At 37.7% G+C, this 21,835-nt stretch overlaps 1 protein-coding gene across 6 annotated transcripts in view; it reads left to right on the top strand.

Moving 5' to 3' along the window:
• DICER1 (dicer 1, ribonuclease III) overlaps positions 1-21,835 on the top strand; it is a 72,369-nt gene that overhangs the window by 30,769 nt on the left and 19,765 nt on the right. For all 6 annotated transcript variants that reach the window (XM_030930483.1, XM_030930479.1, XM_030930480.1 and 3 more), the window contains 12 exons: positions 812-980; positions 2,899-3,371; positions 10,111-10,243; positions 11,160-11,402; positions 12,023-12,177; positions 14,570-14,702; positions 15,538-15,613; positions 16,332-16,471; positions 19,301-19,480; positions 19,710-19,923; positions 20,047-20,200; positions 21,571-21,753. In XM_030930483.1, coding sequence (XP_030786343.1) covers positions 812-980; positions 2,899-3,371; positions 10,111-10,243; positions 11,160-11,402; positions 12,023-12,177; positions 14,570-14,702; positions 15,538-15,613; positions 16,332-16,471; positions 19,301-19,480; positions 19,710-19,923; positions 20,047-20,200; positions 21,571-21,753 — 2,253 coding nt within the window. The remainder of the gene's footprint in view (positions 1-811; positions 981-2,898; positions 3,372-10,110; positions 10,244-11,159; positions 11,403-12,022; positions 12,178-14,569; positions 14,703-15,537; positions 15,614-16,331; positions 16,472-19,300; positions 19,481-19,709; positions 19,924-20,046; positions 20,201-21,570; positions 21,754-21,835) is intronic.

Genomic DNA, 21,835 nt, shown 5'->3' with positions numbered 1-21,835 from the left:
TACTTTAAAATAATGTATAAAATTACCTTCAAGCTATAAGGTGTATATGAAACATAAATGAATTTCGTGTTTAGACTTGGGTCCCATCCTCAAGATACTTCATGATTTATATGCAGATATTCCAAAATCTGAAAAATATTGGAAATCCAAAACAGTTCAGGTCCCAAGCCTTTCAGATAAGGGCACTCAACCTGTGCAGATAAGCGTGAGTACCACTTTAGGAAGGCGTGTTGTGAGCCTGCCTTTTATATTGATTAGATAGACAAACTGAAACTAGGAAGCTTCTTTTTGGAGTTAGGCATATAAATGGAGCATAATGCTGTAGTGAGTTTTTTAGAAATGAAACAAAAGGTGTTCAGGGAGGCAGTAGGATTTGGCTGAAGGAGCCCTCGGAGGAAGGCAGTCCTGAGTTTTGTTTAGACAGAATCATGTAATGTCTTTGAACCTTCATTTCCTTCATCATCCTCACTGTGTGTGGATTAAGTCAGAAGGTATGTAAATTCCCAGCATAATGCTTCGGAATGCAGTGGATGCTCATTTGTATTATTTTCTTTCCCCTCTTCTCCCCTTGCCTTTTGAAAACATCTTTTAAACAATACTTGACTGGTTTATAAAATATATTATTTACTGTTGAGAAATACAGTAATATAGAAAAATAATAATTAAACACACCTAAAATCTCACCCCAGTGCCAACATTCTGGCTTTTTTTTTTTTTTAATCTATTCCCCCTTTTATTGCTTTTTGAAAAACTTATTTAAGTTGCATTCTCACTACTGCAGTATTGATACCTTTTGTTTCTTATGTTAAAGGTATACTTCTCAGCCATGTGAGATTGTGGTGGATTGTGGACCATTTACTGACAGAAGTGGGCTTTATGAAAGACTGCTGATGGAATTAGAAGAAGCACTTAATTTTATCAATGATTGTAATATATCTGTACATTCAAAAGAAAGAGATTCTACTTTAATTTCAAAACAGGTAAGCATATACCAAGTAAGTATAGTGATTATATTTTGAAAGCTTTATTTTTAATATTGAAATGAAAATATGCTTCTAATGAGGCTCTTTTTTACATTTTAGTTTAAGGTCTTAATCTTTTTGTCTCCTTAGACATTTTTCATTGAACATACCATATTAGGTTGAGTTCATTATTACCCAATGCACATTTGTATTAAGTGTAGACTTCCCCTATCTGAGCTAGGATTCATGTCATGGTTATTTAAGTATAAGGAGTGAGTCCAATATTTGTTTCTTTTTGGTCAGATGAGTTAGTTCCTGCTCAAACCCTTGAACTAAACAAATTCTTCCACAGTTTCCTAGTGTGTGTAACTGGATATGAGCCTATTGTCTCTGAGTGGTAATGCTTTGGAAAGAGATCCCTTAGGACAGTGATCCTTCCATTGTGGGCCCCACATCCTCATCAGCAGCATCTGGGTGGGGTCCTCAGGACTGAATTTTACGGTTTGCAGAGTCTTCAGTTTGGAATTTCAACAAGCCCCGCAGTAATCTGATTCATTAAAGCTTGAGAACCACTGCCCTAGAACTTTGCAACCATTTGTGAATGTTAACACTGTATTAAATGTGGGTCTTAGTTTCTCACCTGATGATTTTTTTCTTCTGGAGCAGCAGTGCCCACATTTTTCTCAACCTTTGAATTCTTTCTTCCTTTTCTTTTCCCTTCCCTTTTCTTTCCTCTTTTCTTTTCTTTCTTCCTTTCTTTCCTTTTTCCTCTCTCTCTCTTCTTCTCCTCTCCTCTCTTCTTTCTGTACCTCCCATCCCTCCCCCTCCTCCCCTCCTCCTTCCCCTCCTCCTTCCCCTCCTCCCTGCCCTCCTTCCTGCCCTCCCCATCTCCCCCCTGCCCTCCCTGTCCCCCCCACTCCCCGTACTCTCCCTCCCCCTACTCTCCCTCCCCCTTCTCCTCCCTCCTCCTCCCCCTTCTCCCTCCTCCTCCCCTTCCTCCCTCTCTTCCTCTCCCCTCCTCCTCCCCCCTTCCACCTCTCCCTCCCTGCTGTCCCTCTCCCTCTCTCCTTCTCTCTCTCTCCCTCTCCCTCTCTCTCAATTCCTCAGTTACACCCTGGCCGTGGATTAACTTTCGGCTCTCAGTTAGAGTTGTAAGACACAGCACTCTGGGAGGGTCCAGGATCAGAGTCTGAATTTAGCTGAGATGTTAACGTTGAGGAACCCTGACCTTGTGGTGGTATTTTCATTGAAATCGGATAACGGGCTTTTGGAGAACTGTGACAGAGTGTGTGGAGGCTGCCCCAGTGCAGCGGTCCTATCTCCTCCTCCACTTCCAACTAATAAAGGCCTTTACTACTGTTAAGAAAGAAAGAGAAAGAGAGAGAGAGAAAGAAAGAAATTATAATAGAGACAGCTGTGCAGTGTTTTTACAACAATTTCACCGTGGCATCCAGAGGTGCTGACTGTAGATCGACCAAAATTCATCCACAGTTTCTAGTCAGTTTAGTGGAAAACATATAATACTGGGGGATATTGTACATAGATAAAGTTCAAGGAAAACTGTATTGCTCTTCCTTGATGCCTAAAGTTAAATTATTGTGCTACGTATATGCAATTTGGCAGGAAGTAAATGACTCAGGTATAGTTCTAACTAATTACAGATCTAAAAATAGGCTTCATTAACTTCATACAATTGCATCTTTTAATTTCTGTTTGATTATTTTATTGAAAAAAGGAGATGGTTCTAGGCATATACATATGAAATGAGCTCGAAAAGACTAATGGCCTGTCCCCCCACCTTCAGGGACTTAACCTAAGGCTGGATTACATTTAAGGAGTCATTTGAGAACAACTGAAATCCCAGTTAAACCCCATATGAAAATGCTACATTATTATTGTTTGGCATTAGGTTTTTTCTTTTCTCTTTTTTGTGTAGATACTATCAGACTGTCGTGCTGTATTGGTAGTTCTGGGACCCTGGTGTGCAGATAAAGTAGCTGGAATGATGGTAAGAGAACTACAGAAATACATCAAACATGAGCAAGAGGAGCTGCACAGGAAATTTTTATTGTTTACAGACACTTTCCTAAGGAAAATACATGCACTATGTGAAGAGCACTTCTCACCTGCCTCACTTGACCTGAAATTTGTAACTCCTAAAGTAATCAAACTGCTTGAAATCTTACGCAAATATAAACCATATGAGCGACAGCAGTTTGAAAGTGTTGAGTGGTATAATAATAGGAATCAGGATAATTATGTGTCATGGAGTGATTCTGAGGATGATGATGAGGATGAAGAAATTGAAGAAAAAGAGAAGCCAGAGACAAATTTTCCTTCTCCTTTTACCAACATTTTATGTGGAATTATTTTTGTGGAAAGAAGATACACAGCAGTTGTCTTAAACAGGTAAGTCTCTAAGTTGACTCCTTTCACATGAGAACAGGGAGGCGTCCTGTGTTGTGTTGTGATATGATGTGCTGCAGCAGCTGTGAGAGCTAGCATGAGGGTTATGTAAGTGTCCTTGATTTGGCGCCATCGTTGCTGATACGTCATGCTGTCCTGGGATTGACAGAGAGGATGTTTTCCCAGAAGGCTGCTTTTCACATGGCAGATATATTTTTTCTTAAAGGATGTTAATCCATTCTAATCTACCTAAAATAGAGGACAGTTATAGACTTTAAAAAAATCAGTATGCATTTAAGTAAAGCATTGTTTTATATTCAGTTTTAGATTCAATTCAGGTATTTATTAATCCTTAACTATGTGTTAGACATTGTGTTAAGCGTTTCACACCAAGTGTTCCCCTCAGGTAGTCTTAGAATAAATTTTATCTGGGTATTGTGACTAATTTTTTAATGTTGATTTTTTTTCTCTTAAAAATATTGATTCAACTTTTTAAGGCTAGGTTGGGCGTGATGGGTTGTGCCTGTAATTCCAGCACTTTGGGAGCCTGAGGCAGGTAGATTATTTGAGTTCACAAGGGGCAACATGGTGAAACCCTGTCTGTAGAAAAAATACAAAAATTAGCCGGTGGTGGTGTATGCCTGTAGTCCCAGCTACTCGGGAGGCTGTGGTGGGAGGATGGGTTGAGTCTGGGAGGCAGAGGTTGCAGTGAGCTGAGATGGCACCACAGCACTCCAGCCTAGGCAATAGAGCCAGACCTTGTCTGAAAAAATGAAGTTTTCAAGGCCACAGTGAAGAAAGTTTAGAACAATTGAATTTATTTTGGGTTGGTTCATAGACTGCATGTTAAAATTTTGTGAATCAAAAGAGAATAAGAATGTTAGGGAAAGTTCTAAGATTATGAGCAAAGGTGATAATGAATCCAAATTTTAGGCCGTGCATGTCTGCTCTTTCTCCCTTCTTCGATGAAAGATTTTTTTCTAATTTGGAACCAGCCAGGGAGCTGTACTTCAGATTTCTGTCAGATGGTCACTTAATGTATGATCCTTTTGGTTTGTGGATACTCTTTTTTTTTTTCTGCCAAAAAAGGTCCTTATTTTGTACTTAAATCAGTTTACTTTTCTGTGAGGTCCATTAATTGGCCACAGTTGATCCCTAACTTTTCTGCAAGTAGTAATCTCGTAGGAAAAACTAAGCTTTGTTTCCTAAAGTAATTTGGGATTTTTTTTCTTTTTCTTTGCGTGTGTGTGTGTGTGTGTGTGTGTGTGTGTGTGTGTGCGCGTGCACGCGCTTAACTGCTTCTGAATGTTTAGGGGTTTTAAAAACTTTTTTGAATAACGAGAAATTGGACTCGAGGGCAGTCATCTGGCAGTTTTTAGTCTGGTAATTTTCATAGTCATTGAGCCTGATCCTTCTGATGAATACGAAGGAAAATAACTTTAGGGACCAAATTACATTTAAATCAGAAGTTGTAGGTTGGCAGGGGACCTCACTGACTATATAATCCAACCCACTTATTTTTGTAAAAATGAGAAAGAGCCTCAGGAGAAAGAGAGAGATTTGCTGTAAGTTAAATTGCTAGTCAATGGCAGAGACAATTCTAGAATCCTAATATCCTGACTCCTAGTTTCCAGTTCTTTCTATCATAGTAATGCCCCTGGGCGTCACAGAACACTAGAAACCAGTGCTTTGCAACAGGAAGATTGCCAGGAGACGGACCTGGGAGAGCGTGACTAAGGAGGGATTACTTCTTAGAGCAGGGAAAAAGCATTTTGGGAGTCAAAAAAGTTTAATGCTGGCGCAGTTCTAAGCCTAGTTATGGACATACTCCCCGTCTCCATTTAGGATTGTATAAGGATTAAATAAATTTTCTGGGGCTTGGAGAGAAGAAATGGGGGTGTATTTTCCACCTTCCCCCTGTTTTCTACGTGTATTTTTATGTAAAGATGTGCCAGTTTTTATTGCAGGAATATTAGCCTGAAAAGGTTTATCCAGAATCAGTCAAGTTACTTCCTATTGACTTTAAGGATCAGATTAATTGTGATCAACTTTCATAAAATGTGACTGGAATTTAGTGCTGTATGATGAATCAAGAGTGGTCTGAGGGTTGACTTTATGAGCAGCTAATTAAATATACAATAGAGGTCTTGTTCCAGTAAGCTTTTTAATAAGCTTAGAAAAACTTCCTGAAATCCAGATTCTTTCCTTCCATCAGTTTAATGGGAGGAAAAACCCTTCTTTAGTGAATAGTTTCATGGGCATATAAGCTATTGTAATGTACATGCAGTTTTCTGGTCTCCTAATTAAAAAAATAAATCACAGCCACTTCTATGTGTAGTGTAGGTATGTGCACAGTCTTATGTTTATGGGTTTCTTTGTACCTTATATTTACATAGGGGTTTGTACGTTACTTTTATATATATTTAAGACATATTCACAACACTCCATGGAGGAGGAAAGTAGATGTTCTTTCCATATTACAGATGAAGAAAACGAGCATCAGTGTGTGACCTTCCCCAAATTACACACATATCAAGTGGCAGAAAATGGCTTCCAGTCTCAAGTCTAGTATTCTTTTCACCGTGGAATATACTAGTATTGTGTGATATTGGCATTGGACAAACGTGGGTTCACATCCTGTCTCTACCCCCCCCCCCTTTTTTCCTAATAACTTTTTATTTTGGAAGAATTTTGTATTTACAGAAAAGTTGGGGAAACGGTACAGAGAGTTCTCATATGCCCCTCACTTAGTTTCCCCATTGATGTTATCTCCTGTCACTGTTTGTCACAACTAAGAAAACTAACATTGGCCCATTACTATTAACTCCAGACTTTATTTGGATTTTGACAGTTTTTCTACTAATGTCCTCTTTTTTAAAAAAAAAAAAATTTTATTTTTTTTCTAACCACTAGACAGTATGGAATAATGTCTTCTTTAATCCAAGGTGTCATATCATATTTAGTTGTCAGTATCTGCCCAGTTTCCTCTGGTCTGTCACAGTTTTCACAGTTTCTGTCTTGTTTTTGATGACCTTGACAGTCTTCAGGAGTACTGGTCAGGTATTTGGTGAATGCCCCTCCATTTGTGTTTTTCTTATGTTCTCGAAGTTGGACTGGGGTGATCGGATATGGAAGAATACCATGGAGGTGACCTGCCCTTCTGGTCACTTTATATCAGGGGCTGTCATGGTATCAACCACGAAACATCACTCATCAATGGATTGTGACAGTGTTTGTCTGCTTTCTCTACTGTAAAGTTACACTTTTTCCCTTTTCTTACTCTATTTGGAAGGAAGTCTCCAAGTCTAGCCCACCCTGGTATAGAGGGATTAATCTCCACTTGCTGGAGAGGGGTGTATCTATATGTATTTAATGGAATTCTTCTGTAAGGAAAACTTGTCTAGTTTATCCTATTTATGTAACTGTCTACTTATATTTATTAATTGAATCATATATTTCAATTGGTGGTTTCATGTTTATTTTATAATTTGGGCCATAATCCAATACTATGTTATTTATTTGTTACTCAAATTGTTCCAACGGTGGCCACTGTTAGCTCTTTGAGGATAGCTCCCATGTTCCTTTGACATACCTTCATCCTTTTGTTTTTGAGCACTTTCTTTGTGATACCACAGGGTGCTCTGGGCTCTTGTATTTCTCCCTGCCTGGCCCTAGAATCAGCCATTTTGCCAAGGAGACTCGGTTTCTTTTCTACCCACTTTCTGGATGTATATTTTGTGAAAGTTATTTAACTTTTGAAAGTCTCAGTATGTTCATTCGTAAAATGGAAATAATACCTCCCTCTCCTACTGGCTTGTTTGTAAGAGACTTTGTATTAAAAATGGCAGTTTTATCACCTGGCACACAGTAGGTGCTAATTCTTCAGCTGCTTATGCATGCATATAGGGGGTGCAGTATCAGTATGCTATTATGTAACTGTCAGTGACCTTTTTTTAATGAGATCATAGAGGAATTATATTTGCTTTTCTCACATTGACAAGAAAGTAAAGGAATTGTTGATAATGTATTTCAAGAACCTGGCAGAAATTTCAAATGATGGGTTTATATCTTTGAATTTCTTTTCCTCCTATGGTTGTCAGCATTAGTTAGCATGTTTATTCAGATCACAATTTTCTGTAATACATCTGCTAGTTTTCTGAACCTACCATACATATTTCCTATTTTTGGTTAGGTTATTTTCAGTCTAATTGGGGAGGCAATGTACATATACACACAAAGTATAGGCTATGAACTGGTGCCAGACTTTACCTCTGTCATGAGTTAAGTACAGATTAAGAAGCAGCATTTATAAACTCTTAGAGCAGTTTGACAGTAATTTTATACCTGCTGAATACAATAAAATTGATGCTTGAATTTTAATGCTTTTTAAGTTTCATTTTCTTAGTCGTTCACTTTTATGAAGTTCTACAAAACTGTTTTGTCTCTGATGGATTGGAAATTTAAAAAGAAAACCTGGTTCTTTGCTGCAGATCGTTTCAGAAACACTGTGCATTAGGGAAGAGTATACTTTATCAAACAGCTTGCTGGTGAACAGCTTGTATAAACTCATTGTAAAAACCAAAAGAAACAAATAATACTTTGTCTTACTTTTTTCTGTGGTGTTGCGAGCTCTTTAAGCAGTTTGCACTGTCCACTGTCCTCTGGGAGTTCACATGTGACTGCCTGGCTTTGTTTTCCCTGAAGCCTGTAACTTTGTCATGGGTACTGGTTATGCATGGCTGAGATTCACCAAGTAGAGAAAGACATTTTTTCTCTCTAAGCACTATTAGCATAGGTATATCCCATGTAATTATTGCTTACAAGAGATTTTATTTACTGTGCACGTTGTCTCTTCTGTTCTCTGTGGTTTTGATGTGGGTTTCATTAAGGAAAAGTGAATTGACTGTTGTTGCCTCTGTTTCTTAGCTAATTGAAGTCTGCCAGATGGATAATTTATAATTTTGGCAAAGTAAAATACATTCTTTGCCTAATTAACAGCAACTTAAAATACATTCTAAATCTCCATTATATTCAAATTGATGCTTATTTATATAAAACTTGGAAGTATGTATTATTTCTTTTTTTTTTTTTTTTTTTTGAGGCGGAGTCTCGCTCCGTCGCCCGGACTGGAGTGCAGTGGCCAGATCTCAGCTCACTGCAAGCTCTGCCTCCCGGGTTTACGCCATTCTCCTGCCTCAGCCTCCCGAGTAGCTGGGACTACAGGCGCCCGCCACCTCGCCCGGCTAGTTTTTTGTATTTTTAGTAGAGACGGGGTTTCACCGTGTTCGCCAGGATGGTCTCGATCTCCTGACCTCGTGATCCGCCCGTCTCGGCCTCCCAAAGTGCTGGGATTACAGGCTTGAGCCACCGCGCCCGGCCATAAAACTTGGAAGTATGTATTATTTCTAAGGTGATTTATTTTGTATTTTAGACTTTTGGGCATGCTATTTGCATGTAACACTGCTTTCTGTTACATCTTAAGTTTATTAAAATAATTGAACACACTTTGGAACGTAATAAGGGAGGCTCTGATTCTGAATATTTAAGTACTTGAACTGTAGACCTTGAACTACAAGCTGTAGTTTGTAGACTCCCAAACTAACCTAGACACGCAAGTGTTGTGCTGATTGGGATCAAGAGAGATTCTGGATGGCCACTTCCAGCTCTTTAATATTCGTCTGTTTCATGTATTTTTTTTAAAGAATGATTCGACTTAAAAATGCAATTTTCTATTTGGAATTTATACTATGTAGTATGACTTCAGAGAAACCATGTGGAATCGCTTATGTCAGGTGTGGAACCATTTATCCCGTGTGCTGAGTTTTTGAATGTGGATATTTCCAAAATAGCTGTAATGGCAGCACTAACTGTTAACCTTCTGCACCCGTGTAATGTGATCCCGTCCTGTAGCTCTTTGCCATTTTTTAGCTAGAAGGCCAGCTTTCAGTCACAGGCACTCTGGGTTAATACAGAGGAGCAGGCAGGAAGAGAGAGATCAGCAATCTCCTCTTTCATGACAGGGAAGGGTGGGGGACGCCTTGCCATTTCTGTGCCCCGTCCTATGCTGTGCAGAATTTTGCTCAGTGTCCTGGGGACCACAAAGCATCAGGAATTGAGAGGATACAACATTTCTTTCCCGTGGGCTCTTCTTCTAATGATATCAGGTGGTAGGATAAGAGGAAAAGAAATTGCAGCTGGAACTCTTTTGTTACATTTGTAGGGGATGAAGGTTTCCTTTGGTGTTGGGCTCACTGGTCCTTTCTGTATAAGCACGGCAGGGCCTGTTGCTGAAGCTGTGCATGGTCTAGAGAAGGGTGTTGAGTTGGGAGAGGAGCGAGTGGAACTGGTAGAGGGATGAGTCGAGCTTTTTTCATTGGACATCCTGTTCCGAGGCCCAGATCTATGAGGATCCATGTTTCTCTCTGACTAGCTCAGTCTCATCCTGGGCCACATTTCTATTAAGTCACCATTGCCCAATCAGCTGTTGGAGGTAATGTGACCATGTCATTTGTCAGTACAAACCAATCTTGTATTTGGCATTATAAGTACTTGGTCAACAGATCTATGTGGTGAAGAGTGACAGTGATTTCTGTTTAAGCAAGTTGGGAAAAAAGGACCAAGACCGTTTTGTTAGGTATGTTGGCAAAAAATACATGTACTTCCATTTTAAAGGAGACTTTAAAAACAAAAGTTTATTTTCTCTCAGCAACGTTTAACTTCCAAATGTGTATACTTTTTTTAGATTGATAAAGGAAGCTGGCAAACAAGATCCTGAGCTGGCTTATATCAGTAGCAATTTTATAACTGGACATGGCATTGGGAAGAATCAGCCTCGCAACAAGCAGATGGAAGCTGAATTCAGAAAACAGGAAGAGGTAACTTAAAATAAGTGTACAATAACAGTTTTCAGGACATATACAGACACAGTGCCCATAGGGTCTCCCTTTTTTCATAGTTCCCCAGAATTATTATTATTTTTTGTATTATGGAATACTTCTTTATATATTAGAGCAGCTGTCCCCATGAGGTAGCTGTATAGTGATTTATGTGCTCAGAATTAGAATAGCTATCTGGCAAACCAAATTTGTGTCTTAATTGCCATCAACCAACTTATTTCTGTGATTGGATTGATGTCACACAACTGCATTTCATGGAAAGACAAAGCATGTATGACCTTAACTCTTGTACATTCCATATGACTATGAATTAACAAACCGAATTCTTTTCCTAGAAAGTGTTTTCTTTTTTTCATTTAAAGGCCTATTTTGTTTGAATTCTTAAAAAAACAGCACTATATTTTGTAGATTTTAGCTTGAATGTTTTTGTGCTTTTTAAGGTCTTAATACAGGAAACAGCATTGTAAAGATGCTAAAACCTAATACCATGTTCTGGCTTGTACACAAAAACCTATTTAAAGTTTATTATTTAACTTAAAATTAGCAGAATAATTCCTGTTGAAGGCCTTTTCTACATTGTAGCTGTTCGATAACCTCCAAATTTGGAGAGTCCAGGAGCCAGTCTAATAGATCTAACTGTCTGAAAACTAGCTTATATTACCATTTAATTTATCCTGAATTGGAGAGTCTCATTAAATCAGCTTCTTTGTCCATGTTTCCATGCATCCTGAGTTTTCAGTGATACTGTCATCTTCTTTAGTCCTGGCCTTAAGGCTTTAGAATGCCCAAGAGCATGTGTGTCAGAAATAACAGTTGTCGTTTACTTTTAGTATGTTTTTTTTTTATTTGGAAATTTTCTTAGAAGTGCTTTTCTTGGTGGATTTTTTTTTTTCAGGTACTTAGGAAATTTCGAGCACATGAGACCAACCTGCTTATTGCAACAAGTATTGTAGAAGAGGGTGTTGATATACCAAAATGCAACTTGGTGGTTCGTTTTGATTTGCCCACAGAATATCGATCCTATGTTCAATCTAAAGGAAGAGCAAGGGCACCCATCTCTAATTATATAATGTTAGCAGATACAGACAAAATAAAAAGTTTTGAAGAAGACCTTAAAACCTACAAAGCTATTGAAAAGGTAAGATCAACAGATTAATATATGCTGGCAGGTTGGGGAAAAAAAATTAATATGGTTTATTTGTTATTCTTTGTGTCCGTAGAAACAGATAATGAGTTTTATCTACAGGCACTAATCTCAAAAGAGATGTACCTTGTGTACATTGTAAGGAAGTTGAGAATGACTACAAAGACCCAGCAGTGGTATACAAAGTGTTTGAAAGGGCACAATAAGATAACAGTGAAAATGGTCATCACATACGTTATTGGGGATGAATGTCTGGGAAATTGCATTGTAAATATGGACAGTAACTGTTGACTGCTTACGTTATTGAGTGATTGGAAAATAATGACATGGTAGTTACATTCAGAAAGACTGACAGTCATGTGTACGTGTGTGTGTGTGTGGGGGGGGGGGGGCACGGTACAGTATAGACTTTGTACCATATGGGGAGGGTCTCCATATTATTGGAACTGGGAGGGATTTGTTGGAAGAAGGTATCTGCAGCAGGTGACTTTGGAGTATTGAAGTATGTTTAGGAGAGAGATTTTCAAGAGAGTTTTTTCTGTAGGTACAGAGGCAGACAGCATGCGGCAAAGAAGATGTGTTTTCATCATAAGTTCTGTTTTTTAAATGTTCAGATCTTGAGAAACAAGTGTTCCAAGTCGGTTGATACTGGTGAGACTGACATTGATCCTGTCGTGGATGATGATGACGTTTTCCCACCATATGTGTTGAGGCCTGACGATGGTGGTCCACGAGTCACAATCAACACGGCCATTGGACACATCAATAGGTATGGCATCATATCATTTGTGTGGAAAACCTGGGAATGTTGCACAGTTTAAGTCTAAACCTGTACATTTTGTATTGTTTACATTTTGCGATTACCAGTCTTCTCTTAGACGGGCCATATTTTCGATGAAGAAAAGTTACTTTTTTCATTTTTTTTTTAATCAAAAGGCAAAAACAATATTGTGCAACAATAAAAGTTCAGTATTCCTTGGCAAGGCTAACATGATGAAGGCATTTTAAATTAGGTTTAACTTAATTTTATAATTCTCACCAATTTTTTTCTAAATCCTGAAATTTTTGTTTTGTGCCATAACCATTGGGTAATGTTAAATTTTCCCCTAGCAATAAAGTAAGATTATATTTTTGGGTACATTGTAATTTACTTTGTCCAGAGCTGATAATAAAATTTCTAGGCGCTAAGAAGAGCAGATTCTTTGCTGGATTATATATCAGGATAATTTCTATTCAGAGACAAAATAAAAGAGCAAGTATAAGATTTTCTTTGTAACCTTTTATTTTGAAACAATTTCAAACTTTAAAGTGTTGCAAGAATACTAGAATTCGCGTATGGCCTTCACCTAGACACCAAGAGAGACTCATTCAGTTTCATGAGAATGTTCTTTGTAGCCAAAGGATCCACCTTAGAGTCAGAAGTTGTCCTCATGCCCTGTTGTCACATCTTCCTAAGTCTCCTTCAATCTGGAACCGTTCTTTAGTTTCTCCTTGACTTTAATGACCTTGAAACTTTGGAAGATGATAGGCCGTCATTTTGTAGTCTGACTCTCAGTCTGGGTTTGTCTGATATTTTCTCATGATGAGACCCAGATTACACGTTTTTGGACAGCACGTCACTGAAATGATGGTGTCTTCTCCTCATCCCAGCTTACCAAGTTGCACACCATGTTGATTTGTGTCCTTTCCGGTGGTAACTTAGATCACTTGAGTGAAGTCTGCCAGTTTTCTCTACTGTAAAGTTCCCTTTCATCCCTTTTATAATTAGTAAATATTTCCTGGGGAGATACTTTGTATAAAAATGTATTCCTCCAAGTTTGATTCATTAGTGTAAGCATTCTTTGATATTTCTGGGCCAAATTGATTATTACTATGATGGCTACTAACTCCATTATTTCTGTATTTATTAGTTGGCGATCTACCATCCATTTCTTCTCTCCATTTATTCATTCTTATATTATCATTTTTTAATGTCAGCGTGAACTTTATGGACTCCTGTTTTATTTAATGGGTTATAATCTATCATTATCATTTACTGTTTGTTTTGATGTTAAAATTGTTTCATATTTGGCCAGTGGAAACCCCTTAAAGCTAGTTTCTGTGTCTTTTTAACATCTCACTATTATTTGTTGAACACTTCCTTGTTTTATGGCACAAGACATTCTAGACTGCCCCACCCTTGATGTTGGCAATTTCCTCAAATGAGTTGTGGTTAGAAACCAAGAACTGGATACTAGGTTTATTCATTGCTACCGGGGTGTTGCTGCTGCCAGGCTTTTGAGTGGATAGAGCTAGAATGTTTGTTTGTTTGTTCATGTTTACATCTGTATTTGTTTCAGTGTCTATCTGTTGATACCTCCCTTTTCAGTGTGACGCTAGAGGTTTCATTCTAGATTTCCTCTTTTCTGTCTATGTACCTCCTTTCTCTAATAGTCAGAAGTTTGGCTCCCATTGTCCTCAAAATAATTAGTATTCAGTCTTCCTGTATGTAGCTAGTCTTCCTGCTCTGTAGGACTGCCACTGTGGTCAGGTGCCCTTGCTGCACAGGTCACAACCTCACAGGGCTGCTGCCCATTCCAGCACTCTCCTGATGTGAGTCCTGTCCCAGCATCCCTTTCTGGGCTAGCTTTCTGCCCTGCTCCAATCTTCCCTGGTGCTGTTGCTCAGTGAGCTGCTAGTTCTGCTGTCCTTTTTGTGTCAGCACTGGGCTGTCCCACCCTCTTCTGATGCCTTTCTTGCACGTGTGCTGGTAGTTGGTGGCAGACATAAGATGATTAAGGAGAAAACGTTGGCAGTGTGTTTTCTTACTGGATTCTGAACAGTACTTTGTGCTCTATTATGGTAACACTCAACACATGTGGCTATCAAAATTCAATTTAAAATAAAATAAAAAATGGAGTTTCGTAGTTGTACTTGTCACATTTCAAGTGTTCACCAGCCACTGCCCTGCTGGGCATCGAAGGTACGGAACATCTTTGCAGAGTTCTGTTAGGCAACACTGTTCTGTCTTATTCAAAGTTTGAAGCAGTAAAGTTTAAATGCCACATACAAATACAAAATCAGTAGAGGGGAAGAGGCACATGACAAATCAAACTCGAGGTTGTAAATATCAATATTTTCTCGGTTGTAGATTCAGCCTCAGACTTTCTTTTTCTTCACAGATACTGTGCTAGATTACCAAGTGATCCGTTTACTCATCTAGCTCCTAAATGCAGAACCCGAGAGTTGCCTGATGGTACATTTTATTCAACTCTTTACCTGCCAATTAACTCACCTCTTCGAGCCTCCATTGTTGTAAGTTTAGAAAAAGAAATGATTGTTATATTTTAAAATATGTCGTTAGTGGATTTTTTTTCAGCTTTTCTAAAACTTGCAATTTATAGGGAGATTTGATTTTAAAATCTGCTTTTGTGAGCAGGAGCCTTGTGTTGACAGACCAAAAATAAAAATAAAAACCAAAATTTACTTTCAAAAGTAGATTTATAGATCACTTTTGTTGTCATCTACATGTTCATATTTGTAATAGACTGTCTAATTTACAGATACTTAGAACTGGACTGGGTGATCTCTGAAGTTTCTTCTAAGGTGTTACTAACATGCACATTTTTGACAGGAGTCATTCAACTGTGGCTTAGACACTTAGAGTGATATAAAATGTATTATGCGTTGTCCTAGTTATTTTGTTGGTGACTTAAAAATCTGCTTTTTGTAATACTGTTCTTGGTCCCAGTACTGATTTCCAAATATTCCAAGATGACTAATTTCTATTGCACATAAAAAGGTGCTCAGTACTATTAATGTTACAGCTGTGTTTTGATAAATCTTTTTGTTACATATTTATTGAGTAGTAAAAATAAGATACTTTAAAATCTTACTGAAATTTAAATTCGTCAAAATTGTAAAATCTTAATTATGACTTAGTTTTTACTGGGCAGGACTTCTAAAGATGAATATTTCAAATATGGAGATTAGAATTTTTAAAAACTTGCTGGAATTTTTAAAAATAAAGAATTTTGTTTTGGCAAATTGAACTTTAAAGATGTTGGGTCAGTGGTTTCATAGGTGTTTCATGTGCTAGAGGTAATATAGCGATGTGCATATACAATGGAAAGGTTTTTGTTATTTTCAGGGTCCACCAATGAGCTGTGTACGATTGGCTGAAAGAGTTGTAGCTCTCATTTGCTGTGAGAAACTGCACAAAATTGGTAAGGATGTTTGAAAAGCATATACAAATAAAAATAAATTGCAACCATTGTAAAAAAAAGCATATAGAGGACTTTATAGATCTCTTAAGGATTTTGTAGAGCTATTCACTTGCTGCTCTTAGTGTGCTTTGGTGAATATAAATATAAGTGTTAGTAAGTTGAAGATCCTACAGTGTTGTGGGAGCTGTTTATTTTCCGTAGCTTAACTGTAAACAACTGTCATTTATTTGCTGTCTTTAATGACTCCTTTTAAATACATAAAGGTATTTTTGTAATTGTTGAATCATGCACCATGAACACTTGTGTTTTAATATATCAATCTCTCGAGTTAGTCTATACTAGTATAGAAATTAATCCTTTTTTAAAAATGGACTCAGTTTCTTTTTTTTTTTTCCCCTCAATCCTGCTCCTTCTGTGTAAGTGGACCCATTTTCCATGGCCATTTTATTTAGCATTGATATGTGCTGATGTCATGTTTAGATGTTTTTGTTTCTGAGCCTTAGAACAGAATTTGCAGTCCTGCTCATATTGGTACATATGGATGCCAAAATAGACTTTGCCTGAAGTGTGAATCTGATTACATTTACATTGTGAAAGGCAAAGGTGCTTTAGTTTCCATTACTTTTCCAGGCCCTTCTAACATAGTTCTGTTCTAGATTCTTTGCTAATTAAATAGTCAAAATCTGGATTGTGTTAATTCTCTCTTTAAATTTCTTAGGGGAACTGGATGACCATTTGATGCCAGTTGGAAAAGAGACTGTTAAATATGAAGAAGAGCTTGATTTGCATGATGAAGAAGAGACCAGTGTTCCAGGAAGGCCAGGTTCCACGAAACGAAGGCAGTGCTACCCAAAAGCAGTTAGTATTGGTTAGAACAGAGTAAAAACCTAGCATTTCTGACTTCGTTTTCTGCTACATCACATCTCAGCTCCTCTGCTTGGCTGACTTCCCACACCCTTGCAGTTTGGCCCACTCTGGATCTCAGCTCCTTTCTCCAATTCACAGCTTCTTTCAGATCAGCCTCTTTCCTTCCTTATGTAGACTGTGTGCTCTTCCACTTCAGAGGTTGCTTTTGTTTTTCTTCTCAAAAGGATTCTTGGACCCATCTCTCATATTCTATCCAGAATGAGGTTATTTCATTTAAATAGACATTCTTTGTTTCATTCATTTTAGTGGTGTGATTCTTGTTTTACTTATGATTTGGGGCTAAGACAGAAGAGGATTTGTATGATAAAATAAGCAAGTGAAAAGATGCCCTCTCAAGATGACAGGTACACTGGAAGGTAGAAGCACAAATATCTGTCAAGAGTTAGGATGTGGGCCATTGGGAATCGAAATAAGTTATTTCCATGGACTGTTTCCAGCTCAATCTGTGGGCATCCTAGCAGAGCTCACACATGAAAGCATCTCTAAATCTGACTTCTAGTAATAGACATACGTGGCCGAAGTATTTATTTTAAAAATATTTGTTAATATTTTTACCTCATAAGAACCCCAAGCAAAAGCAGAATTTTGCTGTGTGTACTAGTCCCGCTTACCCTTGGAGGGTATGTTCCAAGACCCGCACTACTAAATGCAGTGGAAACTGCAGATAGTACCGATCCTGGAAACTGCAGATAGTACCGATCCTCCAACAGCTCAACGTTGTTTCATTAGAACGTCGACGAGGAAAAAAAAATTATTCCCCGCCAGGGCCACTGTCTCTGTGTGGAGTTGGCACGTTCTCCTCGTGTCTGCTTACTCTGGTTTCCTGCTACATCCCAAAGCTGTGCACATCAGGTGAACTGGCATGTCTGCGCTGCACCACTGTGAGTGAGCATGGGGATGCGTGTGCATGTGCCCTGCCACAGAGTGGTGTCCTCTCCGGGATGAGTTCCCATACGGGGCCCTGAGCTGCCAGGATAGACTCTGGAACCCTTGGCCCTGAACTGGAATAAGTGGGTGAATAATCATATTCCTTGTTTTTATTCATCTTTCTTAATTGTATCTATAGCTCACATTTCTTTTAATGCCTAACATTAAAAGTGTTTTTTTAATTTAGAAATTTGGTGCTGTTTTTGTGATCAGAAATATGCTGGAGGAATTTAACTGGTTTATGTCAGTTAGCCTGTGGGAAAATTGGTTTCTTTCTACCAATTGGTTGTTTCCCTTAGCCAGTTTCTAAGAACCTGCCAAAGACATTAAGTGAGGACTTATAGCGTATATTATGCTTTTAAAAATATGTTTATACATATTTATGATAGTTTTAAGATATAAATTAGGCACAGTAATAACAAAATAGAACAATTGTAACCATATACTATAATAAAAGTTATGTGAATGTGGTCTGTCTCAAAATACTGTATTGTGCACACCTATTACTGGACCGTGACTGACCTCAGGTACTGAAGCCATGGAGGCTGCAGATAAGCAGGGACTGCTGTGCTTGTATCTTAGCTTAAATATGTGGTTCTTTGGTTTTATTTATGCAGTTTTACCGAGTTTTTACTTTATACAATTTTGCATCCAGCTTAGCATTTTCAAGATTCAGAATCATGTTAGTTTTTTAACAATCATGAATATTACCCATCTTCCCAAAATGCATGTTTCCCTCATACCAAATTTTCACGTGAGACTAGTTTCATGTGATAAAGTCGTTAATGATAAGTGTTTGGAAAAGCACAGTATTGGCTGGGTGTGGTGGCTCACACCTGTGATCCCAGCATTTTGGGAGTCTGAGGCAGGAGGATCACTTGAGGTCAGAAATCCGACCAGTCTGGTCAATATGGTGAGACCTTGTCTCTACAAAAAAAGAAAAGCATAGTGCTGCTTGGGATCCTGTTTTATTAATAGATACATTCTTTATTTTCTGATTCTCTATTAAATATAACGGTCTCTTTTACCAGCATTTTAGTACCTTTTAACTACAGATGCAGTTCTTTTTCATTGAACCTCAGGAACTGCAAGACCATAATCTGAAGGATTGTGTTAATATTGAAAGCCTGGCAGCAATCTCCATTTAATTATGGTTCACTCACATAATGAGGTAGCCATTGCAAATGATGATATTGGTTCATATTGACTCTGACAGATATTCTCTTTATAGTAATGGGATAAAAATCAGGCTATCTCACACACACACACATACCCTAATATATACTAGTGTTGTGTGATTTTATTTGTATTGAAAAATATAAATGTATATATGTTTCTATACATTTATACATAAAAAAAGAGTCTAGGAAATTATAAAGTATATCAAAATGTTAATAAAGGCTGTCTTTGAGTGATAGGATTATATGTAATTTTTTAAAAATTTGCCTAATTTTATTTTCTGATACTCTACAGTTAGTACTTAAAAAGCCCAAGGAAGAGATGAGTTTTCTTGTCAAAAGAAATAGATCAAATGAATAGTATTTTTAAAAAGGCCCTGCAGTGTTGAATTGTTTTATATATAATTTTAGTATTAGCTATATAGTCAACAGTGCATTATAGTGTATGTGAACTTGGGCCACTATCAGCAGCCCTGGCCTGAGATCCACTGACTTACCCCGCAGGGTTAAGTAATTAAGAGGTGTCGTGCCTTGGGTATTTTCTTAGCTTTTTCTCACCAGCTTTTAGTAAAGCCAGAATTAGTTTTCTTGCTGACATCTGGAAAAGAGGCTAATATACTTGAGCATGACGCTTAATTTTCCTTTCCACCTCTAGATTCCAGAGTGTTTGAGGGATAGTTATCCCAAACCTGATCAGCCCTGTTACCTGTATGTGATAGGAATGGTTTTAACTACACCTTTACCTGATGAACTCAACTTTAGAAGGCGGAAGCTCTATCCTCCTGAAGATACCACAAGATGCTTTGGAATACTGACAGCCAAACCCATACCTCAGGTAGATATTTCATAATGACTACTTATGTCAAAAACATCTTGCTTAGGAAAAGAAAAAAGAAAAAACTAGTAGAAAGTACCTTTTGTTACCTCAGTATGTTTAATATTTAAAGATGAAGGTGCCTCTTCTGTTTCTGCACTGGAAACCATCATTTCTCTTCTGAAGTTAACTGTAATGGAATAAAATACCTGTTAATTTTGAGGGGTGGTTTATGTTTCCTTTTGCTAAGATTCCACACTTTCCTGTGTACACACGCTCTGGAGAGGTTACCATATCCATTGAGTTGAAGAAGTCTGGTTTCATGTTGTCTCTACAAATGCTTGAGTTGATTACAAGACTTCACCAGTATATATTCTCACATATTCTTCGGCTTGAAAAACCTGCACTAGAATTTAAACCTACAGATGCTGATTCAGCATACTGTGTTCTACCTCTTAATGTTGGTAAGAAAAAAATCTCTTACTTTGATAACTCTAAATTAGATACATATACAGATATACAGCTTAGGTATGAAACTTATCTGTATCTTGTTTTAACAAGCTAAAGAATCGTTTTTCTCTTCTAAGTTAATGACTCCAGCACTTTGGATATTGACTTTAAATTCATGGAAGATATTGAGAAGTCTGAAGCTCGCATAGGCATTCCCAGTACAAAATATACAAAAGAAACACCCTTTGTTTTTAAATTAGAAGATTACCAAGATGCAGTTATCATTCCAAGGTAGGTATTTAAATGGAAAGAAAAATGGTGGTGATACTTTGTTTTAAAAGATGCACTAGGTCGGGCTCAGTGGCTCATGCCTGAAATCACAGCACTTTGGGAGGCCAGGGTGGGTGGATCATGAGGTCAGGAGATCGAGACCATCCTGGCCAGCATGGTGAAGCCTCGTCTCAACTAAAAATACAAAAAATTAGCCAGACGTGGCGGTGCACACCTGTAGTCCCAGTTACCCGGGAGGCTTGAGGCAGGGCAATCACTTCAAGCTGGGAGGTGGAGATTGCAGCAAGGGGAGATCGCACCACTGCACTCCAAGACACAGCAAGACTCTCTCTCAAAAAAAAAAAAACACTTATTCACGTGGGAATGTAAGTGGGCTGTGACTTTAGCATTGTAATTACTAATAGGAAATATATTAGTTAGTCAGGCATGGTGATGCATGCTGTAATCACAGCTACTCGGGGCTGAGGTGGGAGGATTGCTTCAGCCCAGGATTTGTAGGCTGTGCAGTAAGCTGTGATCACACCACTGCACTCCAGCCTGGTCTACAGATGGGGGAAGAAGAAGAAAGAAAAGAAAATATAGGTAATCTCTTAAGGTTGACCTGTTCTCTCCAGTTTACTTGCTTACAAAATAAAACCTAAAACATTATAGATAAGGAATTTTCCTTTGTAAAGGGTCAGATAATTTAATGTTGGTAGGCTTTCTTCTTAAAATCTCCATCCTTTTAGTCTCCAAAGTCTTATAGAATTTGATTATAAATAATGATTTCATTTCTTAAAATTTTTATAAGGAATATTAAGCTCTATGAAAATCGTAAATCCAGAGTGATTTTCTTTTCTATAAAAATTTAGGGAATGGAGTTTTGGGGCAATAAAATACAGACAGTTTTCAAATAATTATAGTACTAGTTATAATTCATCTTTGATATTTTTTTCTTTTTGCACCTCAAAACCATATTTTAGTTATCAGGACTATCGTAGTCATAGATGATGCAGTAATACGTTTTATATGACAAGTGTCTTTAATGTTTAGCATTAGTAATATGCAAAGTATTTATTTGCATAGTGTACGTTTTTTACACTGTTTATATTGATAAAATACATATGTAAAGGTGCCATTTAGCTTCATGTGTTATCAAAATGTAGATATTTAGAACAAGAATAATAATAAAGTGGGACAATAATGTGTCCATTTTTACTTAATACAAATACAGTTCTTATATACTTGAAATATATTTGGAATAAAAATTTTTGTTACTTATTTTTAATCTTTTGAATTCTTAATCATAATTTCCATACTAAAAACAGTTGTGTTTTGAGAACAGTTGATTTAAACCAAAAAGCAACTGATTGTTTTTTGTTTTTTTTTAGATATCGCAATTTTGATCAGCCTCATCGATTTTATGTAGCTGATGTGTACACTGATCTTACCCCACTCAGTAAATTTCCTTCCCCTGAGTATGAAACTTTTGCAGAATATTATAAAACAAAGTATAACCTTGACCTAACCAATCTCAACCAGCCACTGCTGGATGTGGACCATACATCTTCAAGGTAAGAAGCTTCAGAGATGACACTCGGATTGCACTTGAGGCCTTCTTACCAGACATCACTAGACACGCAGAGGTTCACTGTC

The sequence above is a fragment of the Rhinopithecus roxellana genome, chromosome 5 (assembly GCF_007565055.1).
Source record: "Rhinopithecus roxellana isolate Shanxi Qingling chromosome 5, ASM756505v1, whole genome shotgun sequence".
Lineage (NCBI taxonomy): Eukaryota > Metazoa > Chordata > Mammalia > Primates > Cercopithecidae > Rhinopithecus > Rhinopithecus roxellana.
The sequence above is the reverse complement of the archived record's forward strand: the minus strand, read 5'-3'. Positions and strand labels throughout refer to the sequence as shown.